The following is a 19,018-nucleotide window of genomic DNA, read 5'->3' as shown; positions in this document are numbered from 1 at the left end:
TCCGAATCAAACACGTCCGTCGTAAAAGCAACTTGAAGACTTGAACCTGATTGCTCATCCAAAATATTATGCACACCAAAGCCAGATATTACTATGCATCCAAGTTGATACAGGCATGAGAATAATCAGAACTCAATGGAGTAATAAGAGACACAGGTCATTCCATCTTGCAAATGCAGTTACTGTAAATATAGCTGCTGTACACGGCAAGATTCCTGAACAATAATAATAAAAAGAAACATCTCTCACGCACGCTTGAACAGCATGCTGCTTAGGAGTCGACTGTTTCTAATCTTAAATTATGAAACCTTCCTCAAGATCAGTTCACCCTCAAGCTTAATTTCTGTCTTTTATTTGTTCAATGAAAATGACTGAACTGTTGCCTACTCATCAAAATAAAATAAAATAAAACAACTGCTGTTATAAGAAAAGATTTTGTTATATTCCCTTGAGGGTTCAGCTGTCTCCAGGGGAAATTGCGTCGAAAATTCTTTCAGGTTTTTACATGTACCTTCGAATCGAAAATAGGTCACTCAATTCCCCTTCCTTTCCATTTGGACTACCCCATATGCCTGACTCATCCACTTGATCAGCATAGTCAATCTAGAACCATAGTATGTGTTTCCACAGAAAGACAAATCTTGTGAACTAGTTTACAATTATATAAACTAAACAAGCACAACTGATGCCTCCCAACAGCATCAAGGTTCACACCTTAATCAGCCTCACTTCTGGCTTGACATTTTAATACTCTAAGTTCAAGTCAGATTCACCCCTCTGTCATTAGAGGCTTTAGGTCTAACCTCAGTAGGTCAATAAAACCTTGCCTGCTGGTCCAGATTAACCAAGGATACGCGCAAGCCTAGGACTTCACCAGCAGCGCCTTCAGAAATGTTTGTAATATAATGTACCTGACCCAGATATCAGAATTATTGCAAGATTAATGTTTTCATCCAGACACCCAGTACCTATCTAATTCAGGACACAAAAATATGGATGCAAATATGGTTCGAGGCCTTGGTCCCATGTAACGTTCAAGCTTGATCCAGACCCGACCACAAGCCCGAATTACGTGACCCTTGGGACCCTGCCCCACCCCACCCCTAAAAAGAACTCACATCAAGTAGATTCCAGATGTCCTGAAAGATTTTTGAAAAAGAAAAGAACATTCATCTCTTCCTTTTTCTTCCCCTTTTTTAGTCACTCATTTTTGTTTTCTCCGAACAAAGAATATATCCAAATGCACTAAGATATTCATCTAGCTGCTTGACTCATCTTGACATCTTGTATGGAGTACATACAATCACCTTGCTGTTTAGTTGCAGTGCCCGTGAGCCACAGAACAAGCCAGCTTCAGCTGCACCGCACAATGGCAAGCTGAGTTATGAAATGTACACCTTGACAAGCTCACAGAAATTGAAAGCTTCACCGGTTCTGGGACAGGTAACTTTGCCATCATTTTTGCTGGCCATTTCTTCAAGAGCCTGCCATACAACCAAAAGAGAAGTAACAGTCAACCTTTAAGTAAATGTTCATTGCTTCACTGCAGAATTTCATGCCCTCAAAGCAGTTCTTACTTTAGTGCTATATACATAACCATTAGGCAAAACAAGTGGAGGGTTCTCTGTGTCCATCAGCTCTTTAGTTATGTAGCAAACAAGCTTAGAATGGTGCTGCTTCGAGAATGGCAACGGTGCCGCTAATTTGCGGAAGCCCTCATGCGATAGTGGGTCTTCTTTGGTGCAACCCTCTTCAAAACAAAATCTTAACAAGGTCAAGCAAAAAGCAACATTCAGCAGAAAATAGGTCTTCCATGACAGAGTATGCCATGTCAGATCAAATTTGAAAAACTTAACAAAATAAGAACAAATTAAAATTTCTTCTTGATGTAGCAAATGCAAATTGAGGATACGGAGTCTTCAGGGCTGACAATCCTGCTTGTAAATAGATATTCAGCAAAGGTTCAAGGGTCATGCCAAACAATCTACAGAATTCCTGCTTGAACTGCTCCACCAGATACACCCATTGCATTGGCTCAAAAAGAACCTATAATAACATCATATTAAGGTAAAATACCCGAATACCAAAAGGATGTCTATTAGACTGTAATACAATGATGCATGAGAGACATTTATCAAACAGAACTATTTAACCCAGATCTTGCTTGCCATATATGTTTTTGACAAAACAAAACTTGGTGTTCCTACCATTTTATTGGGTGGTAGATAGAATTAGAGTTAGCCGGAACAAATTTAACTTCATCTTAAAAGGAGCTCTGGTTCGGTTAAACAAATGCCCTTAAATCAAAGGAAAGACTAACAGAGAAAAGAAAGGGCTACCAAAGAACTCTGATCCAACAATGAGCAATTTCATGGCAACCAATAAGCACTCTTGCTAAACAGTTTTTGGACCTCAAAAGTTCAAAACTATGGTAGCAGAGAAACCTGCCCCTTTCTGGATAAACATTCCATGAATGAGTTATAGCAGTTAGCTATATTATCAGGAAAAACAATCTTAAAACTAGAGATTTTATCAAAAACAAAGCTTCAAATACCATCTCCCCTAGACATCAGCTGTTATTATATTGGCCAATATAAACTGATATATTCCAAAAGATATGAACCAGTATGATATTAACCAAGATTATATTCACAATCTTATTATGTTCTCCTACATCACTAATTATTAAAAGCAACGCATAAAACAATAGTTAGTCCTCTCCTACAGTAGCTGATAGTTTGATATTTCAATTGCTATATTTTTGCCCAGATATAGTGATATCTCAGTGAATCCTGGTTCTTTCCTCTTCCAATTTGACAAAGACAGACCAATTTTTAGTTCATATTGGAATTGGTTGCTATATTGCCATGGCCGGGCCCAAGCCTGGCCGAGAAAGGTGGAGAGTTGACATTAGGTGAACAGCCAGTCATAAAATTTAGGGGGGGGGGGGGGGTGTGGACTATGAAATTGATCCAAATTTATACATGAGAAATGCTTGATAAATGAGGATCCATAAAGATGGCCCCAAATAGTTGGGAAAAGGCTGGATAGATATTGTCGTGGGCATTGGACCATTTAGTTCATCCAGATTTACCACCTGTATCTGCATTTTTCTCCAATTTCTTTGATGGACATCAAGGAATATCTCAGCTTCTTGGGCACAAGATTGTTCATACCTCATGTCTGTCAGAAAAAGACATCCTTTTTCTATTTCTTTTTTTTAGATGTCAAGAATAATGTGTACAGTGCTTTCCGGATTTCCCATGCAACGAGTAAATTAAAGAAACCAGTGCACAGGCATACACACATAGAAGTTACCAAGCTTCAGATATAATAGCCACATTTCCCTTTTTTCAATAAATAAACTGAAATGCAGCAAAAGCCAGAAATAAGAAATTCAAACTTCTGATAGAGAGAAAAAACAAGACAGCCAAAACACATACTATATATATTATTGGTTTTTAAAAGATAGCATAGCAACTCAGCCAGGGTATACGCACTGAGCCTAACTTATATGTAAACGAGAAAGAGGGGACCTACCTTGTAAGTGGGACACTCGGTATTGCTCCTAAAAGCCAAGGTTGCCATGACACACTGCAATTCTTTCATATAAGTCGCTCCCCAGGGTGCAAGATACTTCCGAGCACATTGTATAGCCCGCAAGTAGTTGTCAGCTCTTACCAACTCTATGAACTCCTGAAGCCTCAATTGAAACTCAAGCTTACTCTGCAATTCAATAAAATATTATTAGTATAGTTGGGCTTCATGATATTAGTGTATACATATAAATGGCAAGCAGGCAGTCCATCCACAAATTTGCCAGATTGCCAACTAGAGGAACTTCTAACAGAAAACAAAATGAAGACATTTAATTGCCAGAAGCTAAGCAAGGAGATCATATTAAAGCAAAGACCCTTGAGAGATGACCCCTCTGTTTTAATAAATCTCCTGATATTTGAACACGTTCCCCAAAATCACTTTCTTTCAATTTTTATTTGTTCCATATGACCAGTCAAAATAGGCTTCCAGAATCAAAGAAATAAGCCTGTTACCAACTATTTCCAATTATTAGATTGCAAAATATATTCAATTTCAATATTAAAAAGATGAAGTTGCAACAACGTCATCCAACAGAATAGTTCATGTGGGTCTACTTATGTCACGCCTCCAACCCGAGATCGCGAGCCAGGCATTGCGGCAACCGCCGCATACTAAAGGGGAACTCTCCCCATAAGCATGCAAGGCATCTCAACATGATATCATAAACAAGCAGCAGAATAAATTTAAATAATAACATTCAAATTTTATTCTAAATAACTAATTCAAAATTAAGTATCTCGCAAAACTAAATAATATTCAAAAATCTTGCATCAACTTTAACAAAAAAAATCTAGTCTAAATAAAGATGTCAAAATCTTGTCTCAAGTCGCTCTCCCATGATAAATCCTCTAAGTCAAGCTAGTTCTTCGAATCTGTAAAAATAGTAAGAACTCGTATAATAGGCTAGATAGCCCAGTAAGCAATGAACACTTTAACTAAATAAATCAAACAATAAAATAATTAATAATATGTTAAAAATAAGCATGCAAAGTACATCAATTAACATCAAATCTAAACACTATCCAATCAATTAAAAATTCAAATTTTGTTCATAAATCATTTTTTTCCAAAACATCGAGTTCATCTCGACAGCCAAGAATTATGATCACATCATAGTGCCACCGCATAACCCCCAATGGCAAGGTATCAAAGTGCCAACACATAACCCCCACTGGCAGGGTATCAAAGTGCCAACATACAACTCCACTGACAAGATATCGAAGTGTCAACATACCCACTAGCAGGATATCGAAATGCCAACGTACAATTCTCACTGGCAGAGTATCGAAATGCCAATGTATAACCCCCACTGGTAGAATATCGAAGTGCCGACGTACAACCCCCACTGACAAGATATCGAAGTGCTTATGTACAACCCCCACTGGCAGGATACAAAATGCTAACATACAACCCCACTGGCAGCGTATCGAAGTGCTAACGTACAACCCCCACTGGCAAGGTATCAAAACATAGTCTGGCTGCGAGTCAGATCCATTTCGAATCAAAACTCTTTTTCTAAAAAACATATTCAATGCTCCAAATCGTGATATATAAAATCATACGACATCGAAATCAATTGAGCATAATCCATATCAAAACAAATACGTTCGATCAAGCATCATACAATATTCTAAAATAAAGCATATATTATAATAATAATAATACATTATGCATCAAGTATATAAATTAAGAATAATTCGATTCAGAAAATATTTATAATTTGTTAATAGATCTAGAAAAAGGATTATATTACTTACCTTATGACCGAAACCAAACTATAGCTCTAAATAATTTCGAAAATCCCTATCGGAACCTAAAACTCCGACGAGCGCACAACTGAAATCTCTGGTGAGCACTGTAAGCTAAGACCGTTGGAAGTCAAGAGGAAAAAGAGAAGAAACCAATATTGGTCTAGCGGTGGTGATCGACAAAATCTATCGATGGTAAAGCAAAAGGAGGTGTAGGGGTCTTTAAATAGCCATTGGAGGCTAGATTTCTTAGCTTATGTAAGAATTCGAGATGGAGGAGCCTGTCTCCTACTCCAAGTCGAACAAGATTCTATTTTTTTTTGTCTTCTAATCCAACTCTTACATCTAGGTCGGTCAAGAAAACTAGGCCCAATTGCTTATTAGCTGGATTGGTTGTTACAGCTTAGGACAAGAGAAGCATTCAATTTAGGCCAATAAAAATTCAGGTGGGGGTTCAGAATTGCTTGACCTCAAAGTTGGCATGCAATCCAGAGAAAACTGTCCAAATGACTGGGCTGTTGTAATTAGGTACTTCTAGAATAAGGCATGCTTCCAATAGCTAGGGCTTGAAATTGAAATTCATAGGCGAGGCAGTAACCTACCTTTAGGTCAGTCGCCGGGCATAACAAAGGCAGCATTTAAATATTAAAATAACTCCTTAAAAGCAGTTCAATATCTGAACCCTTAGAGTGCTCTAAAATAACAGCATTTAAATATTAAAATAATTCGTTAAAAGCATATCAACGTCTGATCCCTTATAATGCTCTAAAACAAATTATAACCATGACCAGAAAAATAATTGTTAGCCAAATTAAGAGCATAAGAGAGAATATCTCAATACCAGATCATGATTCAAATGTAAAACAAGCAATACGAAGGATATGTGATTATAATAATATGAAACACAATAAGCTGGATCATAGGCTTGGGACCTCTTTTGTGATCGAATAACTGGCTTGCCCCTGATTAAAGTAAACAGAAGATACATAGAGGGAAGTAGAAAAGGCATAGACAAGAAAGAGGTGTAATAGCATACAAAGATGGTATACAAAGTGTAACAACCATATAGATTCTCCTAATTTTCATAGTTCTAGTTCAACTGAAAACTACCAACCAAGTCCATTTTACTTAAATTTTACTTGAAACCTTAAAGATTCTCTGATAGTGTGAACATTCCCTTGTCATACCAAGTTTCATTGTTCTAGACAAATCTAAGAAAGCACCATGCTAGCAGCTTTAAATTCCAAAAGAGTAAGCAGAAACAAGTTCTACATACCTTTGATTTTTTCAACCTGGACTTGTTCTCCGCACACCAGGCAAGAGCAGGACCTACCTCCTTATTTTGGAGAGAATCAATTACCTTTTTTGCATCAAGGAAGATATCAATATCAACAAGATCCTGCCATTGATAGGTATACTAGGTTAGTAAAAAAAATTAAAGTGTAACAAATATAATTGTTTACAAAAGAGAGGGAACATTAAAACCATGGCAAAAATTGAAAGCATTTGGCATCTTATTCAAAAATAATTATATAAACTCGAAGGTTGATAAATTTTTGAAGTTCAAATTGATTAGAAAGTTTGAATGGCCAGAATCATAAATCTGAATGAAAAGTTTTTAAATCCGGCTCTCGATTCCTACTCAAAAAAAGAAAAAAAAATAAGATGCCCAATTGTTAAATTATAAGTTTTCCTATCTGGATAAAAAAGGGAATGAAATAACTTGATTCTTCTTATTTCGTTTCCAAGAAGGGACAGTCAGTATAGTACAAGAAAAAAGTTTTGAATTTTTCATATAGAAAGATATGAATTTTATATGTAAACTCGCAACTCAAGTGAATTGAATCAAATCAATTAAGAAAAATAAAATAAAATCCAGGATAAGGAAAGGAGAGAAAATATATTTTTTCGATGCTTTAGATTAGGTTTATATGATGTTTTTTTGGATAATTTATACATATCATGTCCCATAAAATTGCCCATAATCCACTCATAACTCTGCAATGGGCATGAATCCTCAAGATTCTATTAACAAATTTATCAAACAATAAAAAGATCTATATAGTTCTAAGTTCTAAAGTTACAATTATCTAAACTTACAAGGCCAGTGAGTGAGAGAGAGAGATCTATATGTATTCTTGTTTCAGAATTCCTAGAAATTGCTCAACTTTTCTTTTGCATAACTATGTCCTTTCCAGTTAGAGATCATCATTATTTTGGAACTCAACAAGATGGCCGTATGCCAAATTTCAACCTACCACATATTCATGTTGGAGAACCCATACTTGACTATTTCTCTTGGCTATATCTAGACAAATCCTACCAGAAAATATTGGAATCATCTAGGAGTTGATTGAGTCATCTCTTTTACACCAAAAAAGTTTATTGGTTTATCTGATAGCTGCACCTAAAAACTCACAAGATAGTGAGGGGTATGTGGAAGTACTTGAGATAATGCCATGGAGTCATTCTCAACCGATGGTGATAGGACCATAAAAATAATATTCTTCAAAGTATTGAAAAAAAAATCAAATTATTCTCAGTAAACAAATTAAACAAGAATTGTAAGTCATTCACAAATAATCAATAACTTTATGATTTATTCACAGGTTACTCACAACTAATTCAAGAAACATTTATGAGTTCCGATTAATGATGTTATATATTTGAGCTAGAGGTGTCACTTTTCTATTGTTTATTGTTCTTGACTCTCCCAAGCTTATTTGCACATGAATGGTTGTATAAATATTTTGATTATCTTACATTCTTATTTACTTAATTGTTCTATTTTTTCTGAAAATCTTTTCAAACTTTTGGTGATTTTTTTGTATTTTCCCAAAATATTAAACTTTTATCTCCAGCTGAATTGTTCCCAAATAATGAACTTGTGACTTGGATGCGACAGGCCTTGTTACGTTCTGATTATGCATAAGACTTCACTTGGATAAAAGACACATGATTTAGTTATTAACTAGGTTGCAAATATCTGCACATGATTTGATGCTTACAAGATAAGATTTCTTCTCAGTTGATGACCAAGGGATTCTATTATAGATATCACATAATTTGAGTGAGGGAAAGGCTTTACCTACTGGAGCACATAAGCTAAAATTGTCTATATATGCCTTGTGCTAATGGCACCGTCCTTGGTGGGCCTTGCATATGTTTGAGAGCCCACATAGAAAAGAAAGACGTAGTGTGTAGCATTCATACATGATTTTCACCGATGGAAGCACCAATGTCTTCTTGAGCAATTATTATTGCTTAAATCCAAGGAATGAAATATTGTTGTGCCAGTGATGTGCCAACTTGGCACTAACACAGTACTTATCGTGTCATACTGTGCTACTGCTTGGCACACTTGGTAGACACTAGCACAATAACATGGCGTGTACTAGCATCCATCCATCACCATCCTAGTGACACATGCTGGCAAGACACTAGCATAACACGTACCACGCCATGTCATCAAATTTTACAACAAACCTTATTCTCCATGATATTGGATCAATTATGTTAAATTCCATGCCACAATATCCATCTTCCTTAAGAATTTCACAATGAGTCTATATGGTGTAATTTCTTCATTTAAGAATGCTATGATCAACTGGGCAACCTCCTAGAGTATCATATTACCTTACATCAAAAGGAGCCTATTAAGAAGCACCAACAAGTGGTTCATGTTCTTGACTTAATTGCAAGGTTTTAAACACTGAAATTGAACCCCGACCATTTTTCCATTGAAACGGTATGATATCAGAGCATACTAAAACCAACAGCTTCAAAATACATCAATAACTATTGGTACACACCGGTTTGGCATTCCAACACCCATACCAGTGTTGGTTTCCCACCGGAATGGCATGGTACCTATGTACATCCTGGTCAAGCAGTTTTTGAATCCATGCTTAATTGTAACCACTTACGATGACCACTGACACAAACAAAGAAATCAACCAGAGTAAGGAATTCTTTGGCTTCTAATTTTTATACGAATACATAAAGAAAGCTTCCTCCATAAAGGGCTATGATCTACCACTATATCCTTCACCCCACCATGCCCCAATACTAAGACCTCATTTTCAAAGTACCACATCATAAATTAATAGACCCACCATATGGAAGGAGAATAACTTACCTACATCTTGCATTTGATAAAACTACGAAGGGTGGGCCACAAAGAACTTAGAATTCACTCTCTCCATATTGACCTGAAGAGGGACAAGAATGGAAGAAAGGAACGAACAGGTGGGTGCAATACTGTAACCTACAACGTCACGCATGGTCTTGGGAATATGAAACAATGATATGTATCTATCTATGTACTTCTTCTTGACCTGAAGAGGGACAAGAAAGGAAGAAAGAAAAGCAAAGGTGGGCTACACTACTATAACCTAGGACATCACACATGGTCTTGGGAATATGAAACAATGCTACATATCAATCTATCTATCTACCTACCTACCTATCTATGTATCCATCTATGTCTTTGTGCGTATTAAGGTTAAAAGCCCCCCATAATTCCAAAACCCTCTTATGGAACCTATACAATTAAAATCTCCTAGCAAATGAGTTGCTTCCACAGCAATGTCTCCTACAGATTGTATGTTGATAGAGTATACCTCCATATATATCACCATTAAGAACAAACATAATTGATACATTTTCTAGTCGCAACTGCTTCCATCTCCAGAGACACAAGTTTAGCAGAAAGTAGAAGAAAGGGGAAAGAAAGTTAAGTTTCAACACATGCTAGAGTGAGTGAAGAGCACGTGAAGGGAATACCTGGAATGGAAGGCCACAAGCAAAAAACAGAATGGAACTGTTTTCACGATGAGGACAGCAAAGAGAAAGAGGAACAGAATGAAAGAAGGTGATGTAGATCTTTTTGGAAACTGACTTACATGCTTCACAGATAAAAATGAAAATATCACAGCTGTTAAAATTTTTTGCGGTAGATAAATCCCCGACTATAAAATTTATATGGAGCGAATAGTCATTCAGAGCATAAGGACAAATCATTAGTAAGAAAAAGAAGTGAAAAGGAATGAAAAGAGCATTCATCTCTACATATGCATTTCGAAGTTAAAGCATCATATCATCCATCATAAAACATTATTACCCCTTCAAAATTACCTTATACAAGCAAGATTTCTCCCTGAACTTTGATCTAAAGGGAAGAAAAGAATGATGCCTTGACAGGATAGAGCCAAAAGGTATCATAAATAAGCTAATATGGAAGTGCTCACCTGTCTCCTATTGACCTATTTGCAGTTGGTCAACCCTGAAACATTGCCACCCCACTCCACTTCTGCCAATATTCTATACCTTCCTATGATCATCTTCACATAATCTTCAATCCAAATTGGCCTTTTTCCGATTGAGAAGGGTTCCTCCAAGCATGAATTGTAATACCTATACTCAGCGTCAGCAGAACTGGTGCCAGGCATCATACTGATTGCGCAGCACCATAATGTCTTTACATGAACGGAAGAGGCCACCTATCGGTTGCACTCTTCAAATCCAGCGAATAACTTTCCTTAAAACCAATCAGCCTATCTAAAGGCACCGTTTGATTAAACGTTCCATCAATAGGGATCCGGCGCAAGGACCGCCATCAACCCACTTATGATATGGATATAGCAATTGATGTTTAATGTAGTTTGCCAATCTCAACGCAAACTCTTGCATACGTCAGTCTCGACCTCGACACCGTGAGCTCGTCCATATACAACGGTTTGCCGACGGAACTCGCTATAATTCCGATGATCGTCGGAGTCCACCAGTTGAGCCTCAGGTTGGGTAGTCTAATCCAAACCGGGACCGAGCTTAGAAGGTCCTTAACAAGTGGGAAACCCGGGGACCATTGACGAAGAAGAAGAGGATGCTATTTCATAGTGGTAGGAAAGTCGTCCCAAAGCGCAACCAGACTATTGTTCTTCCTCTTCTACGGCCAAAGTAATAAGCAGTAGCATGATCTGACGAACCGGCCCGTATCGGCCGGTTCGGACCGGTCTGGCCTGTAACCAGTACGCCGGAGCAGTGGAAACTGGCACAGGCCGAACCCAGCCGGAGTCGAGAAAAACGAAGAGAAGGAGAAGAAAGAGAGCGGGGAAGAGAGGGAGGGCGAAGAGGCCTCCGCCGCCCGGGGAGGGCCGCAGGGGGCCGGCGGAGGCCTCTTCACTTACAATTACAAATCCCTAAATTCTTTTATGCGGCCGCGTTCCCTGTTTCTTTCAAATAAATGAATTTTTGTTCGACGTATATTCTCGTCTAACTCTGGTCATCGAATCAAATTAAACCTTAATGAATAACTAATTGATTTCTCTTCTTTTAGTCATCCTTTACCCCCCGTCAATTAATAACAAAACAGATTATTCCAATATATAAAATAGAAATTTCAATGGCTTTTGCTACTATGACTTTTCCCAACCACGATTTTTTATTCCTTCCAGGCATTTCACTTGGGAAATAAGAAATTCTAACGATACCAAATAAAAAAAATAGTGGGTTCCATCGTTTCGAAATAGGAAACGCGGCCGCGGAAAAGAATTTAGGGATTTGTAAGTGAAGTCGGCAAACCCCTGCAGAGGCCGAGGCCCCGTGGCCTCCACCGCACCCTTGCAGGCTCCTCCGCCGCCCCTCGTGGCCTCTCCTCTCTCCCTCCCTCCCCCGCTCACTCTCTCGTTCTCTTCTTCTTCCCCGGCTCCGGCGGAGAAGAGTGTTCCGGTTCGGTACCAATTAAACCAGTCCGAGCCAGAACTGTGCCGGTCCGGTAGGCGATCAGTACACCTACCGGTACCGTACCGGTACGGCGAACCATGAGCAGTAGTTTTTTGTAGGAGGTTGCTTCTCTTAGCGAAAAGTGCGGGTCTTGTTGGGAATGAAAGTCAAGGTCTTGTGCTGCCTTAAGCTACTTGTTATTTTGAATTCCTTTTGTGCTGCCTCCGATGTCCAACGTCCTCCTCAGTGGCGACTTGGGAGTCTTGCTTCACCGACTACGGCCTCGTCCCCTAGCTCCTCCCCTCCCCCGATGACGACGACCACCTCCCCTCCTCCTCCTCCCTCTTCTACTACGCCTCGGAGACCCGCCATCCCCGCTCCTTCACCCCTCACTCCGACGTCTACAGCTTCGGCATCCTCCTCGAGCTTCCGACTGGCAAGACCCCCTTCCACGACCTCGTCGAAGAGCATGGTGCCTACATCCCCGGTGGGTCTCCTTGGTGCGCGAGGAGGAAGACAGGCGAGGATCTGGTCTCCTCGGGGAACAAGGCCTCGGAGGAGAAGCGGGCGGCTGGTAGGCCTCCAGATTTAGGCTTGCAGCATGTAGGCCTCCAGATCTAGGGCTACGGCCTGCGGGTCTAAATGCGGTAATCCGAGTTAGGAGTCGGATCGGATCGGGTCTTCTATGTAAACGATCCAAAATTGACCCTAAAAAACGGGGTCAAGTCGGGCTCAGATCGGGTCCGGAATTGGGTTGACCCAGACCCAACCCGAAAAATAGAACGAGTCTAAATTTAGGACATGACCCGACCCCGCGGGTCCTAAATTCGGATCGGGTCTACATGGGTCGGGTCGGGTCGGGTTCGCCGACCCATTTGCAAACCTTAAAAATGCCTCAAGGTTGCCTTAAATTACTAGATTATCCATACATGTTCTCAAGCATTAGCCCTGAAATTTTTGTCCACATTATGGTACTTTGCCATTCGTACCTAAATTTCCACCAGCTGTAATGGGTTACTTTTGAGGAAAATCTAGATCATTCATCATCAAACGAGTGGTAAAACAAAAATAAAAGATTTATTATAATTTAACAAAAAAGGTCACAGTTTCAGCCAAGCCACCAATATCCATCCTAAAAGGTACCAAACTTGCATACAATCTTGTGAATTGACTTCAAGCATTTTATTGGAATCATAATGAAAAAGGTAGGTTAAACTTATAACGCGAAAGAAGCCTCAAAGGAAAACAATAAAGTGAGCAATGAAAGACCTATAAAAAAGGGAGTATTAAGAGCAATTAGTACTCCAAGTGAGCAACTAACTGATTCCACCGAAAAGGTTCACACAAAACCATATATACTAAAAGATCAGTCTGTTTACAATGTGCTGATTCTGTTCTTAGATTTATCAATTTTAATCTCCAATTTTACAGTTGATTCAGCAAACTTAATTATCAAGATTTTGACATGATAGGTCTCGTACAGATGCCATCAAATATTGGAATAATGGTTGATGCATTATCAATTCGACTTAGATTTAGCACGATGAAGAAATGAAAACTTAAATTTTGATATTTCTCGGATATGGTCATGACATATAGAAACCTAAAAATTATCTTTTTAGAAAATCATTTCTAGTAAATGGCATTTTTCTAGTGTTGTGTTATCTAAAATCTTGGGATTTGGATCCCTGAGACGCTATTCTTTCTTCTTAATATTTAGTCCTCTTCACTCCATGGGCCAAATTACAAATACTGGCTTCTAAGTCATGAATTCCACCAAGATATGCATTCTTGCAACCTTTCTATCACCATATATGTTAATATTAATATCTAGTTACGGCAAACAAGTCCAATCATCATTAACCTTCACATGACTCCATAATATCGCACTCTCTTAGACCATTGAATAATGAATACGTAGGTTGTCACTCTTCTTGATCATTTCAATAACAGTGACATCATGAAAACAATGAAGATTTGCTACTCTGGCGTCAATTTCGATGCAATCGGCTTCAAGACATTATTTTACATCTAGTTCCTCTAAAGTGAAAATGATTCAGTTGTAAAGAGAAGATAATGGTCAAATCAATATAGGCAAGTCCACCGCTCGGATCAGGCCTTAGAAGCAGAATAGAAAAATCCAAAGGAAAAATGATTATTTTATAACGGTTCTGTTAAGGTCTAATAAAAGTTGTGCTGTTTCAAATTAACTTTGAAAAAAGATATATAAATTTCAAGATAGAATCTTGTATATCATGTTACTGCCAAATGGGTGATTAATTTTAAAAAAAAATGCATCAACTCTAACCAGTGTTTGATTTAGGACTCGTCAAAGACTTTCTAAAATAGAAGTTAAAGGAAAATGGATGATTTATTAAAAACTTAAATAAAGAAAATCTGAAATCCATCACTAGTCTTAAACTTAGATCATGGGTTATATGATGTCTGACACACAATTGTTTTTGAGAGAAGCGTGATACACAAACATGTAGAAATGTTAAAGCCCCAATTAGATCACCCAATTTCCATTTATGGCAGATTTTGCTACAAACCCACATAGCTGAGATGAAAATAAGTGGATATCAAAGGTCCCCTTGTTGGAGGCCCTTGCTATATTGAAAGAAGGTATAAAAACTAAAATGCTATTTAACAAAAAAAATTTTTTAAAAAAAAAAAGATATTACATGATGAGGCTACTCAACTGATCTACCATTCTACCGAGATCCAACTTTTTCTTATTTCAACAATTTACCACAATTAGATAGATCAAAGTTGTAAAATGCTCTCTCAACATGCACTTTGGACAAACCCAGATTCACTAACCCAAAAATATACATACATACATACATACATACCAAAGTTTACCTTTTTACCAGTGTCACTGCATACACAACTTAAAATTAAAAAAAAATAAATCATTGGCAGTATTTGTTTTCTAACTTATTCTACATGTGCATACATACATACATACGTAGGTTTACTCTTTACTGAGTGTCATTGCATACACAACCAAAAAGAATCAGAAGAAATCATTGGTAAATATTTGTTTTTTTAACTTATTGCACTCTAATTATGACAAAATGGATTTTGCAAAAAACAATATTACTCATTTTGACAGTTCTGCAAGCTCTACTTAATGGATTAATAGGGGTACAATGTCTGTTAAAGCCTCCTTGTCTTTCAGAATGAGAAAATGGAAGTTAGTTAAATGGGTTGTAAGACTTTAGAATAGCATTATCTGAAATTCCCACAATATCATCTTTCAAAATGTCACTTAATTCAGGGCTTCTATCCATGCAACTTTGGAAACTATGGACCATCATTTCCTTCTCCATCTCCCAGGGTCCATCCTGTGTTGTGACTACAACTCCCAATAGTCAAATCCTACCAGTTCATCTAAAAATAATCACTTCTCCTCCCTAGACAAAACTATTGTAGTATCCCACCTTTTTTATTTAATGAGTCTCCTTAACCTTTCTTTTCCCCATCAACGTCGATCTTCTTACTAACCATCATAAGAGAAGACTTCATTCTAATTCTTTTGCTAATGAAATCATTCTTACCTAACTTTTCTTGTATATTATACAATTTAGCATAACTTCTTCTGAGTCTCTGTTTAGTTGCCAACTCCTTTAGGCCAAGGCTCCTAGTTCTGGTTCTCCAAATCAAAGTACTTTTGTACCTTTTGTACTTCATAGTCTTTTAAAAAGTCCTTCTCAAGCCTTTACCCAGCAATCTCAATGATATCATTGATAATTTCATCTTCCACCTATTCTCTGTGGGTTTTTTGTTTTCTTTAAAAACTTGATCCTTAAATTAAGCTAAATATTTGCTGAAAACAGACATTTTTTTCTTTCATGAATACCCTCTTGAATTTTAAATATTTGGTGCCCTAGTTGTCTACAGCTTGGCTCTGGAAAATTTCTTGGGCAAAAAAAACATAAAAAAAAAAAGAAGAGCTTCTTGTTCCAAGCGGAGCTCTATAGTGAGCTTGAGAGGAAAACTCTAGCAATAATTAGCAATTTTCAGCCACTTATGCATAAGTGGAAAAAAGATTATCCATAAGACCACTCCTTCGTAAGAGAAAAATTAGGGAGCCATGCCTGATCCCATGCCTTTTAATAGGCTAATCCAATCGTGGAAATCAGTGGGAGATGAGAGGAAACCAGCCTCTCCAATTGCTCCAGAAAATGGGAACAGTCTTTCAGACATACCCACATCTCTTTATCCCAAGTGCCTCTTGCCCAAGTTCCAATCATCATTCCCCATTTAATATGAAAGGAAAAGAAAATCTTAGTTGCCCATCTCACCAACTAACCCTTTGCAATCTCAATCTCCATTAACATATCATTCTACCTTTCCTCCCTCTTCTTCTCTGTCCTTCCCAAGAATCAAGATCGAGATCCACCTTCCAATTCGTCTCATTATAGCATCACTTCCATTTCTTTTCTTGGTAAGGCATCATTTCCATTTCAAGAAACCATCCATCTCCTTCATTCCATATGCAAATTAAATCCATTTAATCTATCTTCCATGAATAAAATGCTCTTACCACCAAGGAGGAGAGAAGGCCATCTCTTGATTTAAAAGATGTCTGGATGAAGGGAATTCAGTGTGATAAGCCCTAGGGAACCAGGAGAGAGAATGGGAAGACATTGAGAGCAAAGAGATGAGCAAAGTGGAATTAAGGAGGTGGATGCACTGAAAATTGGGGATCTAGGAATCCTATATTTTTGGGAGATTAGGAGTCCTATTCCTCCACAGAAGGTAGAATAAGAAGCAGCAGTCAGAGTCTGTGAGGATTGGGGTGCAGCTAGCATGGTTAATAGCAAGATGGCGAAGTAGAAAACGAGGGAAAGTGGTGCAAGTTTTGAGGAATGGTTCAGGAAAACGACCCTGTTCCACTTTAGGAACTGGAGATAGCCGGTCTCTGAGATACGGTGCTAAGACATGGAAAGCTAGGCATGGCTCCCTAGCTTTCCTCTCTTTCTAATAGCACAAACATATTTCGTAGTTCCTTCCTCGTATTTTTGCTGCCTTCTTCGAATACTGTCTTAAAGGGCACTATCACCTCCTAAACCGAAAGCAACCCCCCCCCCCCCCCCCGCGCCCCGCGCCCCGCGCCCCGCCCCGCGTAGATCAACCTATAATATATTAAATTCTGGCAAATCCTTCCTCAAAATGTGAGGGTGAAGCTGTTTAATTCTAAGTATCGACCTAAATTCATTCACAACTGAAAACACTCAACATGTGCACACAGCAAACTATCTATTTTTGACTCTGATTATATCCCAACTTTAAATTGAAATAATGAGAAAAATGAATCAGCAGCGTAGGCAATATTAAGATTTTACAGTATAGGTTCCAAGAAACAGAACCAATCAACAATCAATAGCAAATTAACAATGTTCATCCTACATCTGTAAAATAAATAAATAAATAAATACATAACAAGCGAAGAGACTGGTCAGAATTCTTCAAGAAAAAAGAATCTCAAAGCTACAAAAGGAGGAGAACTAGTCTCAATCCAAAATGATACCTGAATGTTGCTCGTCTCTGCAAGCTTCTTGGCGGCATCGTAGTACGACATCCGCAGCATGTAGTCAACAAGGATGCGCTTCAACCTCGTGTTGCTCCACTCCGTCAAGTTATCGGCATCAATTGAATCCAAGTGGTCCAGCCGAGCCCGGCATCTCTGGGCCTGCAACTTCTCGGTCTTACTCCCCTCTTCCAACTGAAAAAGAAAGTAAATTACTCACAAATCCAATGCAAGAAAGCAATAAATGAATACAGAAAGAAAGAAGAAAGAAGATGGTTCCAGTTAGGAGAGGAAATTGGGCTACCTTGCGCTTGAGGCCCTGGAGGCGGGAGACGAGGGATCTGAGGTGGTCGGCGGCGTCCTCCCGGGACATGGCGTCGGAGCGGTCGGCAGAATCGGCGACGCTGGAGAGCACGGCGGAGATCTCCTTCTCGGCGTAGCGGTGGTGGGAGCGGATCGTCTTCTTGAATTGCTCCAGGGGGGCGCGGAGGAACTGGTGCTCGAGCTTGAGCGACTCAGCGAGCTGGAACATCCTCGAGGAGGGCGGCGCCACCGCCGCCACCACCTCGGCGGGGGTGGAGGCGGCGGAGGAGTCACCGTTGGCCAGCGATGAAGGCGACTCGCCGGCCATGTCCATGTCTCCAAGGAGGGGGTGGGAGGCAAGAAGAAGAAGAAGCGATCGGAGAGAGGGAAAGGATCAGTATTGATGGAAAGGTGGATCGACGGCCATTCCTGCGAGACGGTCGGGGTGGATATCGCGTTCCTCAAATCAGATCTGGCTGAAAGCAATCATTGATTGCGTTTCCTTAAATTGCGTTGGTCCTCTGCAAATTAGGTCCTGTTTGAAGGTGCTTTTGGAGGGCCAAAAAAGTACTTTTAAATGAAAAACTGTGTTTGGTAATTTTTTCAAAAAGCTATTTCAGCTTTTGCGGGAAGCTAAAAATAGCTTTTGGGAGGAAGCTCCAATTTGAAGCTTTTGGGAGGAAGCTGTTTCAGCTTTTTCGGAAAGCTGTATTTTTGACAAAAATGCTCATATTAAAATAACATAATTACATAGTTTGTCCTTTTATAAACCTAAAAATCTGCTGGAGCCAAGAACCCTAGCCGTCAGACTCCCTTCCGTAAGAAAAAGTATTTTTCTTTTCAATTTTTGTATGCATCTCTTGAACCACATTTTAGAAGAAAAAAATTTTAATCCTTTTTCATACCTTCCAAAATCAATCTATTGTTTTTTTTTAATCATCAACCTCGCGGCCCACGCTGAGGTCCTCCTCGAGCGTGGACCACGAAGAAGAGCCCCTGGACCGCGAGAAATTATTTTATGGGAAATTATTATGAAAAATTATTTTATACTAATAATTATAATATTTTATATCTTTATTTTTGTATTATACTATAAATATAATAT

The 19,018-nt window shown here is 38.7% G+C and overlaps 1 protein-coding gene across 1 annotated transcript; it reads right to left on the bottom strand.

Moving 5' to 3' along the window:
• Positions 1 to 398: 398 nt before the first annotated feature.
• On the bottom strand, positions 399 to 18,394 carry LOC103723006 (protein MAEA homolog). Its single transcript, XM_039123237.1, has 7 exons — positions 17,915 to 18,394; positions 17,611 to 17,805; positions 6,625 to 6,747; positions 3,541 to 3,726; positions 1,913 to 2,046; positions 1,578 to 1,764; positions 399 to 1,484 (listed from the first exon to the last, which is right to left on the bottom strand). Exons 1-7 carry the CDS (start codon positions 18,245 to 18,247, stop codon positions 1,383 to 1,385), a joined length of 1,260 nt encoding a protein of 419 aa, XP_038979165.1. The 5' UTR covers positions 18,248 to 18,394; the 3' UTR covers positions 399 to 1,382.
• Positions 18,395 to 19,018: the final 624 nt, after the last annotated feature.

The sequence above is a fragment of the Phoenix dactylifera genome, unplaced genomic scaffold (assembly GCF_009389715.1).
Source record: "Phoenix dactylifera cultivar Barhee BC4 unplaced genomic scaffold, palm_55x_up_171113_PBpolish2nd_filt_p 002263F, whole genome shotgun sequence".
Lineage (NCBI taxonomy): Eukaryota > Viridiplantae > Streptophyta > Magnoliopsida > Arecales > Arecaceae > Phoenix > Phoenix dactylifera.
Note: the sequence above shows the minus strand (reverse complement) of the source record. Positions and strands in the feature narration are given on the sequence as shown.

Excerpts from the sequence above, each read along its gene's own strand:
- LOC103723006 (XM_039123237.1), bottom strand. The coding sequence starts at position 18,247 with ATGGACATGGCCGGCGAGTCGCCTTCATCGCTGGCCAACGGTGACTCC. Across the intron at positions 1,765-1,912 it reads TTGTCAGCCCTGAAGACTCC|ATTTTGTTTTGAAGAGGGTT; the intron begins GTATCCTCAATT and ends GACCTTGTTAAG. Across the intron at positions 1,485-1,577 it reads GTTATGTATATAGCACTAAA|GCTCTTGAAGAAATGGCCAG; the intron begins GTAAGAACTGCT and ends GTTGTATGGCAG.